This window comes from Oxyura jamaicensis, chromosome 3, assembly GCF_011077185.1.
Source record: "Oxyura jamaicensis isolate SHBP4307 breed ruddy duck chromosome 3, BPBGC_Ojam_1.0, whole genome shotgun sequence".
Classification (NCBI taxonomy): domain Eukaryota; kingdom Metazoa; phylum Chordata; class Aves; order Anseriformes; family Anatidae; genus Oxyura; species Oxyura jamaicensis.
In genome coordinates this window covers 1,088,500-1,105,567 of record NC_048895.1, presented here as the reverse complement: position 1 = coordinate 1,105,567, position 17,068 = coordinate 1,088,500, and the positions used below count along the sequence as shown (strand labels likewise).

General features: G+C 42.1%; 1 protein-coding gene across 2 annotated transcripts in view; it reads left to right on the top strand.

Annotated features, from left to right (window-relative positions):
- Positions 1–17,068, top strand: part of ZC3H6 (zinc finger CCCH-type containing 6) — a 39,384-nt gene that overhangs the window by 8,387 nt on the left and 13,929 nt on the right. The window contains exons 1-3 of one of the 2 annotated variants that reach the window (XM_035322800.1): positions 15–678; positions 13,981–14,161; positions 15,589–15,714. In XM_035322800.1, the coding sequence (XP_035178691.1) occupies positions 587–678; positions 13,981–14,161; positions 15,589–15,714 (399 nt within the window). In that variant the 5' untranslated portion in view covers positions 15–586. Of the gene's footprint in view, positions 1–14; positions 679–13,980; positions 14,162–15,588; positions 15,715–17,068 lie in introns of those variants that run through there. The other variant, XM_035322799.1, reaches the window with a different exon arrangement.

Genomic DNA, 17,068 nt, shown 5'->3' with positions numbered 1-17,068 from the left:
CAGTGGTGGCGGCGGGCCCGCGGGCTGGGGCGCTGAGCGAGCTGGGGGCGGCGCCGGGGCCGCTGCTGCCGCCGCCGCCGTCGCCGCTGCCGCCGGGGTCGCTGCTGCTGCCGCCGCCGCCGCCGCTGCCGCCATTTTGTGAGAGTGCCTCGAGCGGGCGCCATGTTTGTAAGGAAGCAGTAGGGCAGCCATCTCCGGCCACCAGCACCTCCCCGCCCCGTGTGTGTGTCCTCTCGTTCTCCTGTGCCCCGGGCCTGCTCCTCCGAGCCGCCGCCGGCTCCTCCGAGCCGCCGTCGCCGCCGCCTCCGCCTCCTCCCGCCCGCGCGGGGCGGCCGGGCGCAGCATGGGCGGCCTCGCCCTGCGCTGAGTGCCCGTTAGTGTCCCACTAGGTAACCGTGAGTGCGACCTTCATCGTCTCTCCTCACTGGGGGACCGGCCCTCCTCCTCCTCCTCCTCACCGAGCCGCCCCCAGAGCGGCCGTGCGCGCCGCCGCCGCCGCCGCCTCCTCCCTCGGCACCACGGGCAGCGGCAGTGTCCTGCCTTCCTCCACCTCCCTCCTCCTCCTCACCACACCACGGCCAGCACGATGGCCTTTGAAAGCCTGTTCTCCAAACCCCCAAACCCAGTTCTTGACCCAAACATGCCCGACTCTGACAGGCAACATGCAGGGGACGAAAGGTCGAGTAACATTCTTCTCTCTCTCCGCTTCTCATAATGGTGATACTAGTGGGGTGATGGTGGTGATGATGATGATGATGATGATGATGATGCCGGGTGTTAATGTGCCGAGGGGGTTAACGATGGCGGTAGATTTGCGGGGCAGGTCACCTCCAGGCTGCAAGGCTGGGGTGAGGGGGGCGGGGGGCCGGGGGGCTCACGGGGCTGCAAGGGCATTGTTAGCAGGGTTTTATTTTCTCGAATGCATGCCTTTTATACATCTTCATTTATTTATTCTGCCTGGGAAGGGGGGCTGTTTGCCATTTCTTTCCATAAATTGCACTTTCCAGCGGGTGTCTGTTGAATGTCACCATTGTTCTTTTTCTCCCTTACCCTGGTGCTGCTAGTCAGGTAGGAAAGGGTGTTCTGAGTTGCTTTTTTTTTTTTCTTCTTCTTCTTTTTTTTTTTTTTCCACATTGTTTTTGTTTATAAAGAATCTCACCAGGTCCATGTTTAACGTCATTTTCTTGCCAGATTACACCTTACACGTTTAACTGGATCTTTTTTTTTTTATGCAGATTAAGGTCTGACTGACGTTATCTTTGCCACCTCTCAGTCCCCATGCGCAGAAAGCCAGAGTCCTGTTCCTGGTGAAAGGACCTCTGTTCCTCCCTCCCTCCCTTTCTCTCCTGCAGCTGCTGGAAATTCAAATCCTTTCTCCAGGCAGCTCTGGCCTTCCTAACTAGTTCCAAAAATACTGTTTCAGGGTGATAGCTACCAGTCCTTCAGCGTACATCTACTCACTACGTTTGTAACACGAGTGCAGGAGTTAAAATGACGGTTTTTGACAGCCGCCTTTCAGTTCTGTCTGCCCCACACAGCTCCACAACCATGCTTAGTACTTGTTTCAGAGGACTGAAAAACACCTAAGGGTTTGTGAGCGAATGTAACAGTTCCCTCACTGGAGAAAGAGTCATAAATTCTGTGTTACAAAAAGGGAATCGGAGGGCCGTACGAGTTGACCAAGTGGTCCAAAAATCATACTGGGATTTAGCTACTGGTTCAGGGCAGACCTCAGAGCTTCTGATTCCTGCTCCCAGCTTCCTATGCTTAATTTTGAAATAGCATAAGTTGTGTCTCACTGGGTGTTCCAAAAGTGATATGTAAAAAGCAAAAGAGTAATACACTGGGATGGCTGAAGCTACAGCATATACTTATGTCCTTTCAACAGTAGCAGCAGAGATGTGTTAGGGTGTAGGCATTCCTAGGTCTGGGACTTTTTACTGTAGGTGCTGTTCCAGGGATTGAAGATGCTTTGTGTTTTAAAGTTCTCATTGAGGACGAGCACAAAAAAGCTTCATCCACTCTTCTGCTGGAAGCATGTTTTTTCTGGTTTAGAGTTCCTCATGTGATGTTGACAACCAGAGTTCCTCTTACCAGCTGTTCTCACCAGTGCACTTGTCCTTACCCTGGTAAATTGTGAAATAGAATACATAAGTGCTACTTAGTAGCCTGATGTACTTTTAATACGTTTGTTTATAAACATTGCTTTATAATGCTTTAGTTTCAGAAGAGCAGAAGACTGACAAAAACAAATACCTTTTCAATAATACTTTTTATCAGCCAGACTTCTGGAAAACTTCTGTCCTCTGACCTGAGATGTGTCTAGTAAACCACACTCCTAATACACCTAGAGCGTTATTAAAAAAAAAAAAAACCCTGAATATAAGTATTGGTATTGTATTAGATATGTAAATGTAATCCTGTCAAAATGTAATATTTATCTACCTGAAATTTACAGAATCTCCCCAGGAGCTGGTTACTTTTGAGGCCTAGACAAAACCAGGGTCTTTCCCTGCCCCAGAAGACAGGGTTGGCTGGGGGGGCCAGGACAGCTCTCAGCGGGAACGCTCTTGTAGTGCTGAATTGGTTTGTCAAGTCTCCTTTGTAGGAAGTTGAAAGCGAGGTATAATATTTCGGGTCAGTTCTGTAGAAAAGATGCAAGAGCCCGATATGCTCGTTTTCTAAGTTAATGTGGAGTTCTACTCTAGTGCTAGTTTGGTGTTTTAAAAGTAGTACGTCTAGTTTCATTATGTTGTATCTTGCATTCAGGTTTGTGCTGCATTGGTAGCTCCGACAGACCAGTTCACTATAGATGCAGACCAGAATAGGGTGGTAGTAAGATCATGTAACAGATCAGATCGATGTGTGCAGAATGAATTTATAGCCTTTCTCTGAACGTCTAAGAGTTTGGTTTTGAACTGATCTGTAGAGCTATGAGGAAGTTGGTTAGTGCTTTGGGCAGTAGGAAGTAGTGAAAAGCCTTGCCTGGCTGCACTCAGAGCATTCTGAGATGGAAGTGTTCTAACCCAGGGTCTTTGTTGTCTTGCTTTGTAGATGGGGCAGCTGATTATGTAAGGAAGGGTTTTCATTCTTGAAATATTTTTAGTTAACTCATTGTGGGGACCTGCCCTCTCCTGGTGTGTTTCAGACTTTGTGTACACCCAGCTAGCAGGTATCTTGTCACTTTGTCCTGTCAGGTTACATTTTATTATGGATGGCTTGTTATGTAGGTAATTTTTCATGAGTAAGAAAGAACTCGGAGGCAGGGTGCAGGCAAACTCAGCAAGAGCAAATAAATTCACAGGAACAAAGTCCCGTTGGGATACGTGTAAACTCGGCTCTGGCTTGCCATCAGCAAGGCGAGACTGGCAAAAAGGAGCGCAGCTTTAAGAAAGGAGCCTTGGTGTAGAAAGTGCTGTGTGTGCAATGAGTGCATTCTTCCGGACATCAGGACATCAGCACAGCCTGCGTAGTGTGATGGTGTGTGGGTATCGTCACGCCCCCAGACAGGGTGCTTGATATTCCACCTGAACTCTGGTTTTGTAGGCATTGTCCTGTCCTGCATGCGGCCAGCGGGGCATCTGCCTGAACACCTACGTGCCTCAGATAAGACTGAACGCTTGCTGCAAACGCAAGGGTTCAGTCCTCGTGCAGACTTGTGCAGACTTTGATTTTCTGGGTAATATTGAGCTATTATGGACAAGAAAAGGACTTGTTTGCTACAAATAGTTCTGTGTTTGAAACCAGGGCCAGATTTACAGTTGCCAGAAATGCTAGAAAGTTTTTTTTTCTGTGAGCTGGAAGGTGTTTTTTTTGTATATATATGTCATTATATATAAAACCTCCTGTTGGTATTGGTTCTTTCTGTTTGCCATTTCTGCTTTACTGTCATTTAATCTCCATACACAGAGTTTTCCTACAGTATTAACCGCTTTAAAAGTAGCGGTGACCTAATGATAGGTCTGAGCAGTGAGATGCTAACTCACAGATCACGGAGGTGCAAGGAATGCCTCCATAGCCAGCATAGTCTTGAGAGTTGCATTTAACATTTAAGTAGCAGGCCCCTTTTTACTTGTTCGTGGTGCAGCGAAGTAAATTCTGCATCTAAGACCGCTCTCTGATGGACACCCAAAGGTCCTCTGCAAAGTTGCTTGACATAATTGTCCTGATTTTTGGAAATGCCACTGCAAAGTCATGCTTTCCTATATTTTAGATTCCTTTTCCAAGAACTATGCAAACCCCCATTGCACACCTTTGTTATATATTGACTATCATTTTTGCATTTTGAAATTCAGTTGATAGTCACTTTCTTGTTCCAGATAAACCGATTTGAGTTTTAGAAAGTGGCCAAAGTGCTTGATTAGGAGCCTGCCTGCTTCTAGCTGTGTGCTGCTCTTCAGAGCCCTCCTCCAGCCATGTGTACCCTGTGAATGTACAGACAATCCAGGCGAATAGAGACTCCACCCAGTTGCTCTTTTGCATTTATTTTATTTTATTTTCCCAGTTTCTTCTTCCAGCTCTCCTGGGCATTACCTGCTCCCTTTCAGTGTACCAGTTTTCCACTCGTCTCCTTGGCAAACATGATTTTAAACTGCTGATCCAACAGGCTGGGCTGGTTCACCCTAACGGAGAGCTACTCTGGGAAATTAGTCAGTGGGAAGCAAAGGGAAAAGTGCAAGTGGCTGGTTGCAGACAGGATGGGTAACAGTAAATTCAAGTCCGTATTGTACACCCCAGTTACACGCTTCCTCTGCTGCTGCTCAGCCGGTATTGTTTTGCAGGCTGCTTTGCTGGTGTCTTGTCTTGATCCTTACGGCTCGTCAGCTCCCTGAAGCACTGCAGCAACACAGATCGGGCAGCATTTGTGGAGCTGAAAGGCTCAAGATCTCATATAATCCATCGTCGTCCCATCCAGCCCACCTGGCTGCGAGGCTCCCATCCATATTTAATGTCACAGTGGACGACTTGCATGTGTCTTTTATTCTGCCTGTTCATTAATGCCCTCTGTCGACGTGCGCATAGTTTGATTTGAAAATGTTTACTTGTAGCTGGATTCTGAGACTTTTTTTTATTAATAGTTAATCACCAAAGAATGCATTTATGTTAACTTGAAGTTGTTTGTGATCCCTGAGTGCAGCCTTGTAGTGATTTATTTGTTCTGAACATGATTTCAAAACTGGCTTTGACATTAGGAAAATAGGAAATGAAGAGAAAACCACTCCCAAGTATGCCCTATGGGCAAACAAGGCTTACTTACTGTCCAGCAAACACTGCAGGAGTGGCAAAAATGCGTCTGACTTGCATGGCTGTTAGTCGTCATCCTCCTGGGGCGGAGGAGGTGGTCTGTGTGAATCTCTGTCACTTCTTGTGCAGCGAGAAGCGCCTGCAGCTGGAGGTGGGTGGGCAGCAGGGTAAGAAAGCGGGCCTTCTAGCGGGCTCATTGGCCTCCACTGCCACCGCCACTGCTGCCGCAGGAACCTGGCTTTTGTCTTCTGCCTCCTGCGTTTCCCCCATTGTATGGGAACACGCTATCTGTCAAAGCCAGCCTAGGGATAAAAGATTAAAAACCCAAGCAATCTGCTCTGCAACTTTTCACAGTAACGATTTCACTTCCTGGCTGTAGATTAAAATAGCTGTGCATTTGCAGAGTGGTCAAACCTAAAGGACAACTGCAAGCTGCTGTCAGTAACCAGCATAACGCTGTGGAAGAGGCCAGCATCAGTTGTCACTGGACACTGGCTGGCTGACTGCAAGAACATCTGCTTTTTGTAGTTCTTCCCTTACTCATTCATAAAAACTAGCGAGGCAGATTGCTTGGGCAAATTCACGGAATAAATTTTAGACCTCTAATGCCTTACTTGAGACACGTAACTTTTGTGCCCCGGAATGCCGCTGAGTTCTTGTGCTTGTGAGGATTTTCTAACAGCACCAGCACCATGTTAGCTGTGAGGACGCTGCAGGTTGATCGCGTGGCAGCAGGCAGGAGGGTGCGTGCATGGATGTGAGACGTGGCGAGCTGTGGGTCTGTGCAGTCACCTCTGTGAGGGGTCTGTCATTTCACTAAATGGCTCTTGACTAGCGCCAAAACCACCCAGCTTTTCTCTCTTGCATCATGTGGCCTTATTGCAGAGGTCAGCAGCATAGGTGCACGATGCTGTTACCAGCTCCTGTGAACTGAGGGCTGTAAATATGCTGTTCCTATGTGAGAAGATGAGATTTTGGACATCCTGGATGTTTTATGATACCCCATCTCTTCAAGAACTAATTGCAGGAAGAAGAGGTGAAGGTTTAACAATGCACACATTTTATGAAGAAGTAGACTTGTGTGTACATATATACATTTGGACAGTAAAATTCAGTTGTCACCAGAAATTAGTGGCTGCTTAAAAATAATTTATTGCTTAATCTGCTAGAGTTCTGATCGCTGGTAATGTTTGCAGTCTTGTTAGTGGGATCTTTGTCTACAGCAGTTCTCTGTGTACAGGAAGTAAAAGGGAGAGGTTTACAACTTTCACTTCTTTGTTCTGTCTAGTTTTTCTAGTGTTGGTAATACTTTTGGAAATTCTTGGTTATTGATGATCTCTTTAAGGCTTATTCTAATAAGCAAAGGCAAGGGCATTCCACTGTAAAACAAAACTAAATTTCTAAATGAAACCTTTCCTCAGCTATGAATCAAACCTACCAAAAATGAACTTAACAGAAAATAACGTTTGATTATAAAGTTTCCCATTTTGGTTGATGTTATTCCTGTAAGTTCTTAAAGCATACAGTAGTATTCTTTAGATTCTCACGTGGCACCTGCTGTATATGCCTGTATGCCAAGTAATTGCATTGGGAGGATTGAAAAAACAGTCCCAAGAGGGGAAAAAAACAACTTCCAGTTTCCTCAATATACCTCAGAGCTCCCATCATTAGCATATGGAGAAGATGCAGCTAGTTTTTAGTATCTTGGGCTTCAGGAGCTTGAGTCATAAATCTTTGAAGACAGAGGATGCTATTTGTAAAACTGAGGGGGGTAAGGGCAAGAAAGGTAAGTTAAAGCCAAGTCTGAATGTTAGGTGTTACACTAGAAGTACTGGAGTGGTGCTGAGTTACTTTACGTGTGGATTTCTGTTTTCCATAACCAAAGAATCGTCTAACTGGTCTTTCGGTGATTTTACCAGGCTGATTCTCCTCTAAAAATTACTTGGCTTTTGTGCCTCTCTAATCCATTTTGGAGATGTGCTAGAAACACACTTGGGGCCGTGGAAATGCTTTGTATGTTTATTCCACGTATCCAGCAAATTCCACGTGTCTGGCGATCGTGGAAGAGGCAGTGATCCATCAGCAAGTTTAGTTCTTTCCCCAGCCTTTGGAGATGAACCACGTTTTGTTGTGCATGGCTTATAGGACAGGATCGGTGCCAGCGTGCTGCCTTCAGGCAGGCTTTGTTAAGCTCGTGGTGTTTAGGTGATACTCGTTTTGCATTGCTTGTGTTCTGGACAGCAAGATTGCCTTTGCTGTCCCGTGGCTTAGGAGGAAATAGCAGCACCATTTGGCGATGTGGTTTAATCAGTAAGCTTCTCCAGGGCTGCTTGTGAGGAAGTTCTAGTAGGTCAGGCTATGGTAGCTGAACAACCTCCCAATCACTGACACTGGGTATTTCAGGAAGTTGCTTTTGTTTCCCTTCCAGAAGGACTTAAATTGTAGTAGGAAATGCCCGGCCGCGAGGCCTGCTGGGGGCGGCAGGGAATGGCTGCCTCACCTCGGGGTAGGCCACCTTCTTCCCAAGGAAGGCTTCGGTGCTCAGGAGGGTTCACAGCATAAGGAATACAAAAATAATTGGTGTCCCAATTTTTAAGGTGGTACACTTTCACTAGGGGAAGGCTGTAGTTTTTCCATGCCCTTTCAAGGTGGATCCTGTATTCCAGGTGTCCTTTTTGGAAACTGATGAGGAGAACCTGTGTTACCTGTTGCTTTTTATTAACACTTCGTATTGCAGCTTCCGACTGTGTGTAGGGACAGTATCAAACAGCCTGGGAATCCCCCTGTTTTTAATGAATGTCTGCACTGGGAAAAACACATACAGCACTTTGGAGCAATATGTGTGGAATCTAGCTAAGCGTGACTCTCTCATAGCGACAGTCATTCATTGCCCCTTCCCTGCAAAATCCTTCTTTGCTCTGATTTTTTTCTTTCCCTAGGGAATCTAGAAGAAGATCAAATAAAGAGACAGAAGATGTGTCAGGTTTAGCTCAGCCTTCACAAATACAAGTATAGAATCCAGGAAAGTAACACATGGCAGAAGCTTAAAAAAATAAATAAAATGCCAGTGTGTATTCCCTCAAAGTAGAGGCTGTCTCTGTGACTCCTAAGGTATGCACTGTGTAGGAAGTGCATCCTAAGCTGTTCCCCCTCCAGTGTGTTGGCATTATTTCAGTGAAGGATCTTTCTCTGCTGTATTGTTCTGTGGGGTAGGGTAGTTGAAAGAGAAATTAGATCTTGAAAAAGGAAGAAGATGACAGTTCCTTGCTTTTCTACATTAAGAAAATGTTGGTTTTATGTCAGATGTCTCCAGCAATAATAGAAGCATTCTAAGATGATGTGTAAATCCAGAATATTGTGTAAGCAAGCACTGTGCTGTGCAAAACAGAAGTTGATATAGTCTCTTGTTACATCAGTGGTATGACTGTAGTTATCTGCCAAAGGGAAAACAGCATAAAGCTAGGACCCATTTCCTAGAAAATCATCTCCTAGCTATGTATTTTCCAGATGACATCTGGTTGTTTACTTTTATTACTCAGTAGTGGAAAAAGAGGTAGTCTTGCTTCACATCACTGAAAGCCCTTCCCAGAGCTGTTTGCTATAGCCAAGTCCATGGAACAAATGTAGGAAGAAAACTTCTGAAAGGGGGAGGTTCTGCACTCACTTTCTGGCATCCAGCTTCAGTTTGGATTTTCAATGCAAAAGGAGGCCTAAACCAAAGGTAGTTTCTGCCCTGTAGCTTCCTTCAAGCTTTCCCTGAAGAAGAATTTCCTGGAAATATGTTTTAGGCCAGTATCTTTTCAAATTATATTTATCCAGTGACTTTATTTATTTATTTTTTAACATTCTTGAAGTTCAGTCCTTGGAAAATTCTAGGATTTTGTGGAGATAATTTAGGCATTTTGGGAGTAGACAACAACTTCTGTAACCGTACCTCTGAAATACAATCTGAAGGATAGCATTCCTGAGATTCTGCAGTTGTTTTTCCTAGAAAGATACTTGAGTCGTGCATGCATCCCAGAAGTGTAAATACGGCAGTTCCCAGAGGAACTGGTAACTGGCAAATGCCTTATTTCCCAGAGAGGATTTTCAGTAGCTGTTTTACTAAAAAAGGATATTTTAATTGAGTAGATGTCCTTGACCAAGTGAGTTTAGTTCACTTTGTCAATATCGGAAAGACTTTTTTTTTTTTTTTTTTTTTTTTTTTTCCTAATAGTGGCAGGTGATTCATAAATATTTGCATTTCAGTTATGCACACTTTGTCACATCTCTCCAGGAGACACCTGACTAATAAATACTTTGATGGGTTATTAAATGATGTACTGCCAAACTTGTCAGAGAATGCCTGAGATAACAGACTCTGTAGTGTTTGAAAACAGGATTTGTTTTATGCTCAGGATAGATATTCCGATGGCCTTGGTGCGGTGCAGCGGGCTGGCCCTGTGCTAGGAGAGCACGGCGTAGGCTGCAGGGCTCGCTGGGAGCTGGGAGGTACGGGTGAGCAGGGAGCCACCCCGAATAGCTTGCCTTCCTTTTTTTCAGGGCCTTTATGGGATTGTGTGAGCCAATAACTGCATGTGTTTTCTTTGTTCTTTTTCCCATTTCTTCTCCCTAGTGCATCCATTTACTCAGCTTACAAAAATCAGTACAGTGGCTTGCTTCTAAGTTCGTAACCACTGTGTATTTTCATTTTTTTCCATTTATTTATTTATCAGTCTATTTATACAAGGGTGTGAATGGAACGAGGCAGATGGAAAGACCAGATGCCGGTTTCATTCCTAAAAGAGAGGAATCTGAACTTGAGACTTCAGCTCAAACGAGAGGGAGATCTTCCCTCTCAGTAAATTTCTCCTATTTATTCTGCCCATCTGGTCGTATGGTAGTTACGTAATTTCAGTTTAAGGGGAATTTTTAATTCTTTTCTCTATCGTTAAGTGTTAACATGGATTGTCTAATGTGGATTTATTCTTGCTGCTCTAACATTATTCAAATTGGTGTAGCTCAAACGCCACTATTTAGTATTTACATCCTACTTCTGCACCAACAACAATTCATAATTTCTTTCGTGGGCCTCTTTGGAAGACTTTCTGTTGCCTTCAGGATCCATGTACTGGAGTACTGCAATTCTGGTTTCAGATTGGCCAGGCTTGCATGTTTCTAGGTCAGCAGTGACTGGTACGTCGTACATATAAATACCACTGCTAATTTATTTTTTCTTAATAGATACAAAGTGATTTTAAAGTACTATTGGCCTAAGGTTACCAGAAATATCTCTGGGCCCTGCTTCCATGTAATTTCTGCTGCTGATTTCTTTTAGACCAGGAACAACTGTCGAGCACAAGCACGTTGTTTCAGTCATGGTCCCTCAGGATCATTCCAGAGCAAGGAGCATCAGACGTGGTGGATCATAAATCATGTTAGGTAGCTACCCCAGGCAGACTGCAAGCAAAATGGGTTTTGTTTAGGTGCCTTTTGGTTTGTATGCCAAATCATTTTCCTTTTTCGTCTAGCTCTGTTTGCAAGTGCGAGCAATGAGGCCTATGCCCGTCTTTCCTTTCACAGCAGCAAGGCACGGCACATAAAGTGAATGTAATCTTTTCCCGATGATAGCTGTGTTCACATCTTGACTTTAAGTTCCTTCTGTTTCAGGAAGGCAGATCTTTATGCAAATGCCACAGGGCCTGACAAGTTACAGCTTTAAGTTTTTTGTTCTCAAGTCCAGTTTCCATTCAGATACCAGAAGTTATCCTCAGCAGATGCATACCAAAAGGTTGGAGCATTGTGCATCTCTGCACTTTATGATCGTTTGTTACTGCTTATAGACAACCTTGTCCTTAACAAAGATTAAGCCTTGGTATGAAATCTTCGATCTTCTGTTTATGAAGCTGTTAATCTAATAATTCTAGTAGTCTTTCTTGGCTGTTGTACCGAGAGACATCTCAGTGCAATCATGATGGATGATTTTTTTAAAATCCTGTAATGCATTTTCCGTATGGGTTTATGGTAGCAAGTCCGTCAGAACGCATCACGATAAAGAGCTGATTTTTCAGTTGCTCCTTTTAAACGTGCTGCAGCGCCTGAGTCCAGAATGTGGACACAGATGTAGAACAGTTTTCTGCTTAAACTCTGTGCTTTAGGAAAAAAAATAAAAAATGTATGCGATTCTAATGCAAGTGTTCTGAGCTGCTGCATAACAGGGATGTGAGCAGATCAGAGATGAGGAGGGCTGGCTACATTGTTCCTTAGGTACAAAAGGCTTTGAAAGCCTTTTGTTGCCCAGTTTCTCAGTTGTTTGAAATATACAGAGGCATAGATCACAACCAGTTTAATATGACTCTGGGTTGACTCGTCTTCCCTGCCTCCCACTACTCCTCCGTTTCCAGGGACATCAGAATATATTCTGCAAGGAACTCAGCATCACTGACTAGGTGAAAACTTCAAAGCTCTATTAACAGACATTGTTGCATTCCTGTTTCATACAGGATAAAGCCTTTGACTCTTCCAGACTAACAGTACACAAGGAATATTACCGCTTTAACACTCTCTCCATCAAGTGGAAGATTGTTTTGTCGTATTTTTTTATTTATTCATTAAAAACTGTATTTTACTCTGTACTGTTTTCCTCAAATAGTGTCTAGATCAGCAGATATTTGCATTCCAAATAACAAATTACTTCCTAGACATTTTCCATTAATCTCAGCGTTTTCTCAGTAGTTCATCATTTTGTAAGTAATTGGGTTGATATTAAATGTACTACATTGTTTGTCTAAATGTCATACTAAGCTTTTTTTCTTTTTTTTTTTTTTTTTTACTGGTGTTTTGTATAAAGATGAAAGAATAGTAGTCTCGAATCAAAGCATACGGCCGTGATAGTCTGTATGTGTTGGGAGAGAGGAGCAGAAGTTACCCACCAGTAGCAAAGAATAGTATATGCAAGAGTAGTTTTAGGACCACCAACTGATCCTCCATAGTAAGAAATACAAGTTAGAAAAAAGCAAGACAGTACATAGATTTATTTAACTACCTTTTTCATTGTGTTGATTTCACAGCTGGTTTTGCCAGCTGTTGTTGGCAGTGCCTGCTTCAAGCTTTATGACGCCTGTTTACTAGCAAATGAGGATTCTGACTGTTTACAGGGTAGAGATTTGTGACGAAAACCTCAGTTTCCTATTTGGAACTTTTATATGGTTTTGTAGTATCTGTGGGCTTCTCCCCTTGCTGTCCCCACCCGGCAGCTTTTCTGTTAAGTACCTGCTGAACCTGGTACCTTCACAGGGTGATGGTTTCAGGCACCGCAGGGCTTCACACCATTTTCAAGTAGTCTCCATGTAAAAGTACAGTGTTGTGTTTGTGTAAGGTTCTGTGATGTCTACTTTCCACTGCGTCAGGAATTCAGACTTTGTAATGCAGAAAGAGTCGTATAGAGCCAGTTACATAAGTTTGAAAGTAGTGTATTCTTCCACAACCAAAACCCAGCAAATAACAGAAGGGGGATTGGGATTGCTTCAGCAGTTTCACAAAATAGGCTAGAAATAGGGATTGGGCAGAGGTTAGCTGGTGCTTTGTTGGATGTATTTCTTTTATGGCAAAATATTTTCAGGGTTGTTACTAAAGGCTTATGTAATCATACATATAGATTGGGGGGGGGGGGGGCCGCCCCATACAGGTAGAGATGAGCACTAACCTTTCTGTTATTTAGTCAGCAAGCACTTGAAGTGATGCATTTTGTGTTAATATTTCTATGTTTCTTTTTGAATCGTCCTTTGGTGTTAATTCCAATGCAAAGACTTTTGACGCTGTCACGTTCATCTACACAGGTTATGGTTCCATCTACAATGATTATTGTATCAGTTACTGCTGTGCTGTGTGAAAAGAACCCCTACAAAAGTCAGTGCTAGAAATTTGGAAAAACAAGCAAACAAAAGCCAGGCATCTTAGAAAGACAGCGTAATCTTGTGTTTAGATTCCAGCAAATGGTCTTCAAATGTTAACTGCTCCCTTCTTGTCATCCACTACCATTAATTTATTTTAAAGATTCAGTTTAACCACCAAAGTAGTTTTCCTTTTTGGAAGTGCTCAGGCCATTGGCCATTGCACAGTGGTTAGCACAGACCCATCTGAAGTTCCAGGAAACAGAGTGTTGAAGGAAAGGTGTGCATAGGACGGTGCATTGTTTTTCCTGCAGTGCCCAACTGCTTGTTTTTCTTACTGCTACTCCTAACTGTATGGTTTTCGGAGAGTTTTAATTGCCTTTAAATTTGACCGTATCTGTTCTGTAAGTACAGCAACATAAAGAGAAGTAATAGCATTGCAGTGAAGTATTTCTAGAAATGGTCAAACTACGTTTTCAGTTTGAAATGGGTTTAAGTGCAGCAGTAGGTGAAATATTGAAGCAGTGTTTTTCGCTATGTTGGAGAAAATTAGGGAAGAAGGAAAGGCATTTGTTCTGAGAAGTAAAACAAAGCAAAAACCACCCCATAATTTTATTATTATTATTTATTTTATTTTATTTTGCAGTACAATTCCAGTGCATGTGATGACTTTTATTCCATTTTTCTTCACAAGAAAATCCTAGTGGTTTTTGGGGTGTTATGTGTATTATAATATTTATATCTTGTGTATGAAAATGTAACTGGTGGAAAGAAATACTGGGTCGCTTTGTTTTTATTGTGCTGCTGGACAGACGAGAGATAATGTTATGTAATTTTATTGTATTGATATTTTTTCCTCCTACAGAGAAGATGGGGAGCTTGAAGATGGTGAAATTGATGATGCAGCTTATGAAGATGTGAAAGAACATGGTTCAAAAGGTGATGATAAACAGAAAAATGAGAAAGGACATAGAAAATCACGGAAGAAACGCAAAAAAGAAAAAGAAAAGAAAAAGTCAAAAAGGAGAAGACGGGATAAGCATAAGGTTAGAAAATGCAAACCAGAGTATTGAAAGTGCTTATTTTAGTTCTAGGTTTCCAGATTTAGACAAGAATTCAGGAAATGAGAGAAGTCTAAAAACAGTATTATTACTATTTAGGCAGTTTTTGGACTTGAGTGCATTTTTCGAGTTTCCTATCTTATCAGTGCATTTCAGTATTAAAGAATTTAAGTAGACCTTGACATGTGGCAGTGCATATTCATGTATTTCAGTGATAGTTTTTGTGGATAAGAGGTCATAAATCATTCAGTAATCCAGCTCTAGCACATTTCAAATGATAGTGTAGAAACTTACTTGTTAGCTTTGACTAAGTGCATTTCCTAAACTTGGTTTTCATCAGTTTGTCTTTAAAAAGAAATGCGTGATCGGATTGTGGGTTTAACTATGTTATTTGTGATACACATTTTCATTGGATGCTTATTTATTTCAACATTTCTCTTAATTGCAGTTTATAAAATACATTTGGGAGTATTTTGCACTTTGACATTGTCAGTGGTAGTGGCAGTTCTGACATAAAAGACCAAAGTGTTAAACCACTTCTGAAATTGTTTTTATCTTAAGCAGCAATATAACGTAAGCACTGGCCACTAACAAAGGTGATGGCAGCTGAACCACACAGGGAGTGAGAATTTCTTAACAATAACAAGCATAATGTAAATTTCTCAATTTCATTTGTTCAGTTTCTTAACATACTTATGGAAAGAAAAGATTTCATGCCAGCTGAGTGAATTCTTCAGTACACTTAACCTTAAGATACTGCGTAGAATGGTTTTTAGTTGACTCTTAAGTAAATGCAAGAGATTCGCAAAATTTTCACCTAAAAAATTAAACTTGATTGCCATTTTGTACAAATCACGGAACTATAGTGTTCTGGTATGGTTTTGAGAATGGGAGCAGAAGAATTACAACTGATTTGTATGCAGCTAGTTTCCCCTCTACATCTTCTACAAACCAATATATCTAAATTCACTTGTAATGGAGTAATACTGAGTTTTCTCCCAGCAGAAAATGACGGGATGCCAACCTATTCTATAGTCATATGCAAGTTTCTAGATGTCTCCCAGATTTTTTAGCCTTCCATCAGCATCTCTGCTATGTTGCAAAGAAGGAGGTCTCAGAGAGAGAAATCCATGGGAAACTGATAGAACCTAGGGTAACCACATAACCCTCAAGGTTTTCATTCAAAAGCCTCATTGGATCAAATCTCTTTCTCTGGTAAAAGAGAGTGGGTCGTCAAACGGTGCTTTCTTTGGTTTTCCCCCAGAGGCGGAGGTTTGTTAGAGTTAAGGAAATACTGCCATATTTTGGGCTAGGGGTCCGTTTAAGTTCACATGCAGCAAACCAGTTACATAGTAAATTATGTAACAGCATTTTAGAGAGCTATTTTCTTCTGTTTCTTTTTTTTTCTCCAGCATAACTCCCCTTCCAGTGATGACAGTTCAGACTACAGCCATGACTCTGATATTGAACGTACAGAAAGATCACATAAAAAGAGTAGCAGTTCTTCATACAGAGATTATGATTCTTCATTCAGTCAGGTAGTATTTTTTTAAACTTGATTTCACATATATTTATTTGGGTGCAATTTTAAAAACGTAAATGTTGTGTTTTTCAAAGGCTGACTTGATCACAGAGCCTGTTCTCACAGATTTCAGAAGTACGTATAGTTCTCATCGCCTTTGGGTAGATTTCCAAATGTAAAGTGTTACCTGTAGCATGAGTGTAGGTGTTGTAAACAAGATTTATGCTATTTTTCTTCTATCAGGTGATTATTAAGATATCTTTACTATTGCCTACCTTGGATTTAGACAGTTAAAATGAAACAGCTCTTGAAAAGTCACATTTAAATATCTAGAGTTGCTGCTGCTTTCTGATAGTTCAATTTGTCTTGGCTTTTCTCAGTCTGTGCAGCTCAATAGCCCTCCCGAGACCACTGGGTGAAATAGAATGCCATTCTCTAAAGGTGAGATAGAGTAGTTAGAGGCTTGTTGGAACCGTATTACTTTGGAGGAGAGGAGACTTTCCTTTTAGCCTGAAACCATTCCAGAAACCTCTAAGCCAGCCTGATTTATTAGCAAACTGAAGATCTTGTCTGCAGAAACCGGAGAAGGGACGGTGCTGGCTTAGGAGGGGTCAAAAGAAATATTTCTTCCTGACTGCCAGAGACAGGGCAGATTGTATCATCTGTGTCCAAGATTATCAGGATATGGAGATCACAAGAGAAAGATTTTACTTTAATCATAGTTCTAATTAACCTTTCAGATATTGGATAAAGTCAAATTTTAATTCTGCCTGCTGTTACTGAGAGAACTCTGTTATTAATGTAAATACAGGATTCTTGTTTCAGTCCTGCTGACTTTCCCTGAATGGATGGTCTTCAAACTGTTGAACACTGTACACCAAAGTAGCCTGAGTTCCAAGAAGCAGCTCAGTTGCAGACTCCACAAGTTAATCAGCTTTGCTTCTTGACAAATGTCCAGTAACTTCTCAAATTCCAGCAAAACAAGCATTAAAGAATCTTGTTGACATGCAGTATCAGTACGAAGTCTCCCAACTAAGTGTTGACAGTCTTACATTTAAAATTGTTTGCGTATTATATTGCCTATTGTAACATAGGTAAAGGAATTACCTAAACATACGAATGCCACTGTGCATTCTTATATATGTGATCTAAGCTCAACTGTGAAGGATCTGAATATATTTTTATGTGATTTGAACATGTTCTAATCAGTAATTTATTTTTTACTCATGCTGTTTGTTTTTAGAAGAACATCTTTACAGATTAGAAGTAGTGTTTAGAATGCTTAGGACTGCATACATTAAAATTCTTTGTCAGCCTCTCTGAGAAGCTTTCTGGAGTATAAATCCTGATGCTGTTCTTTTTTAAAAAAA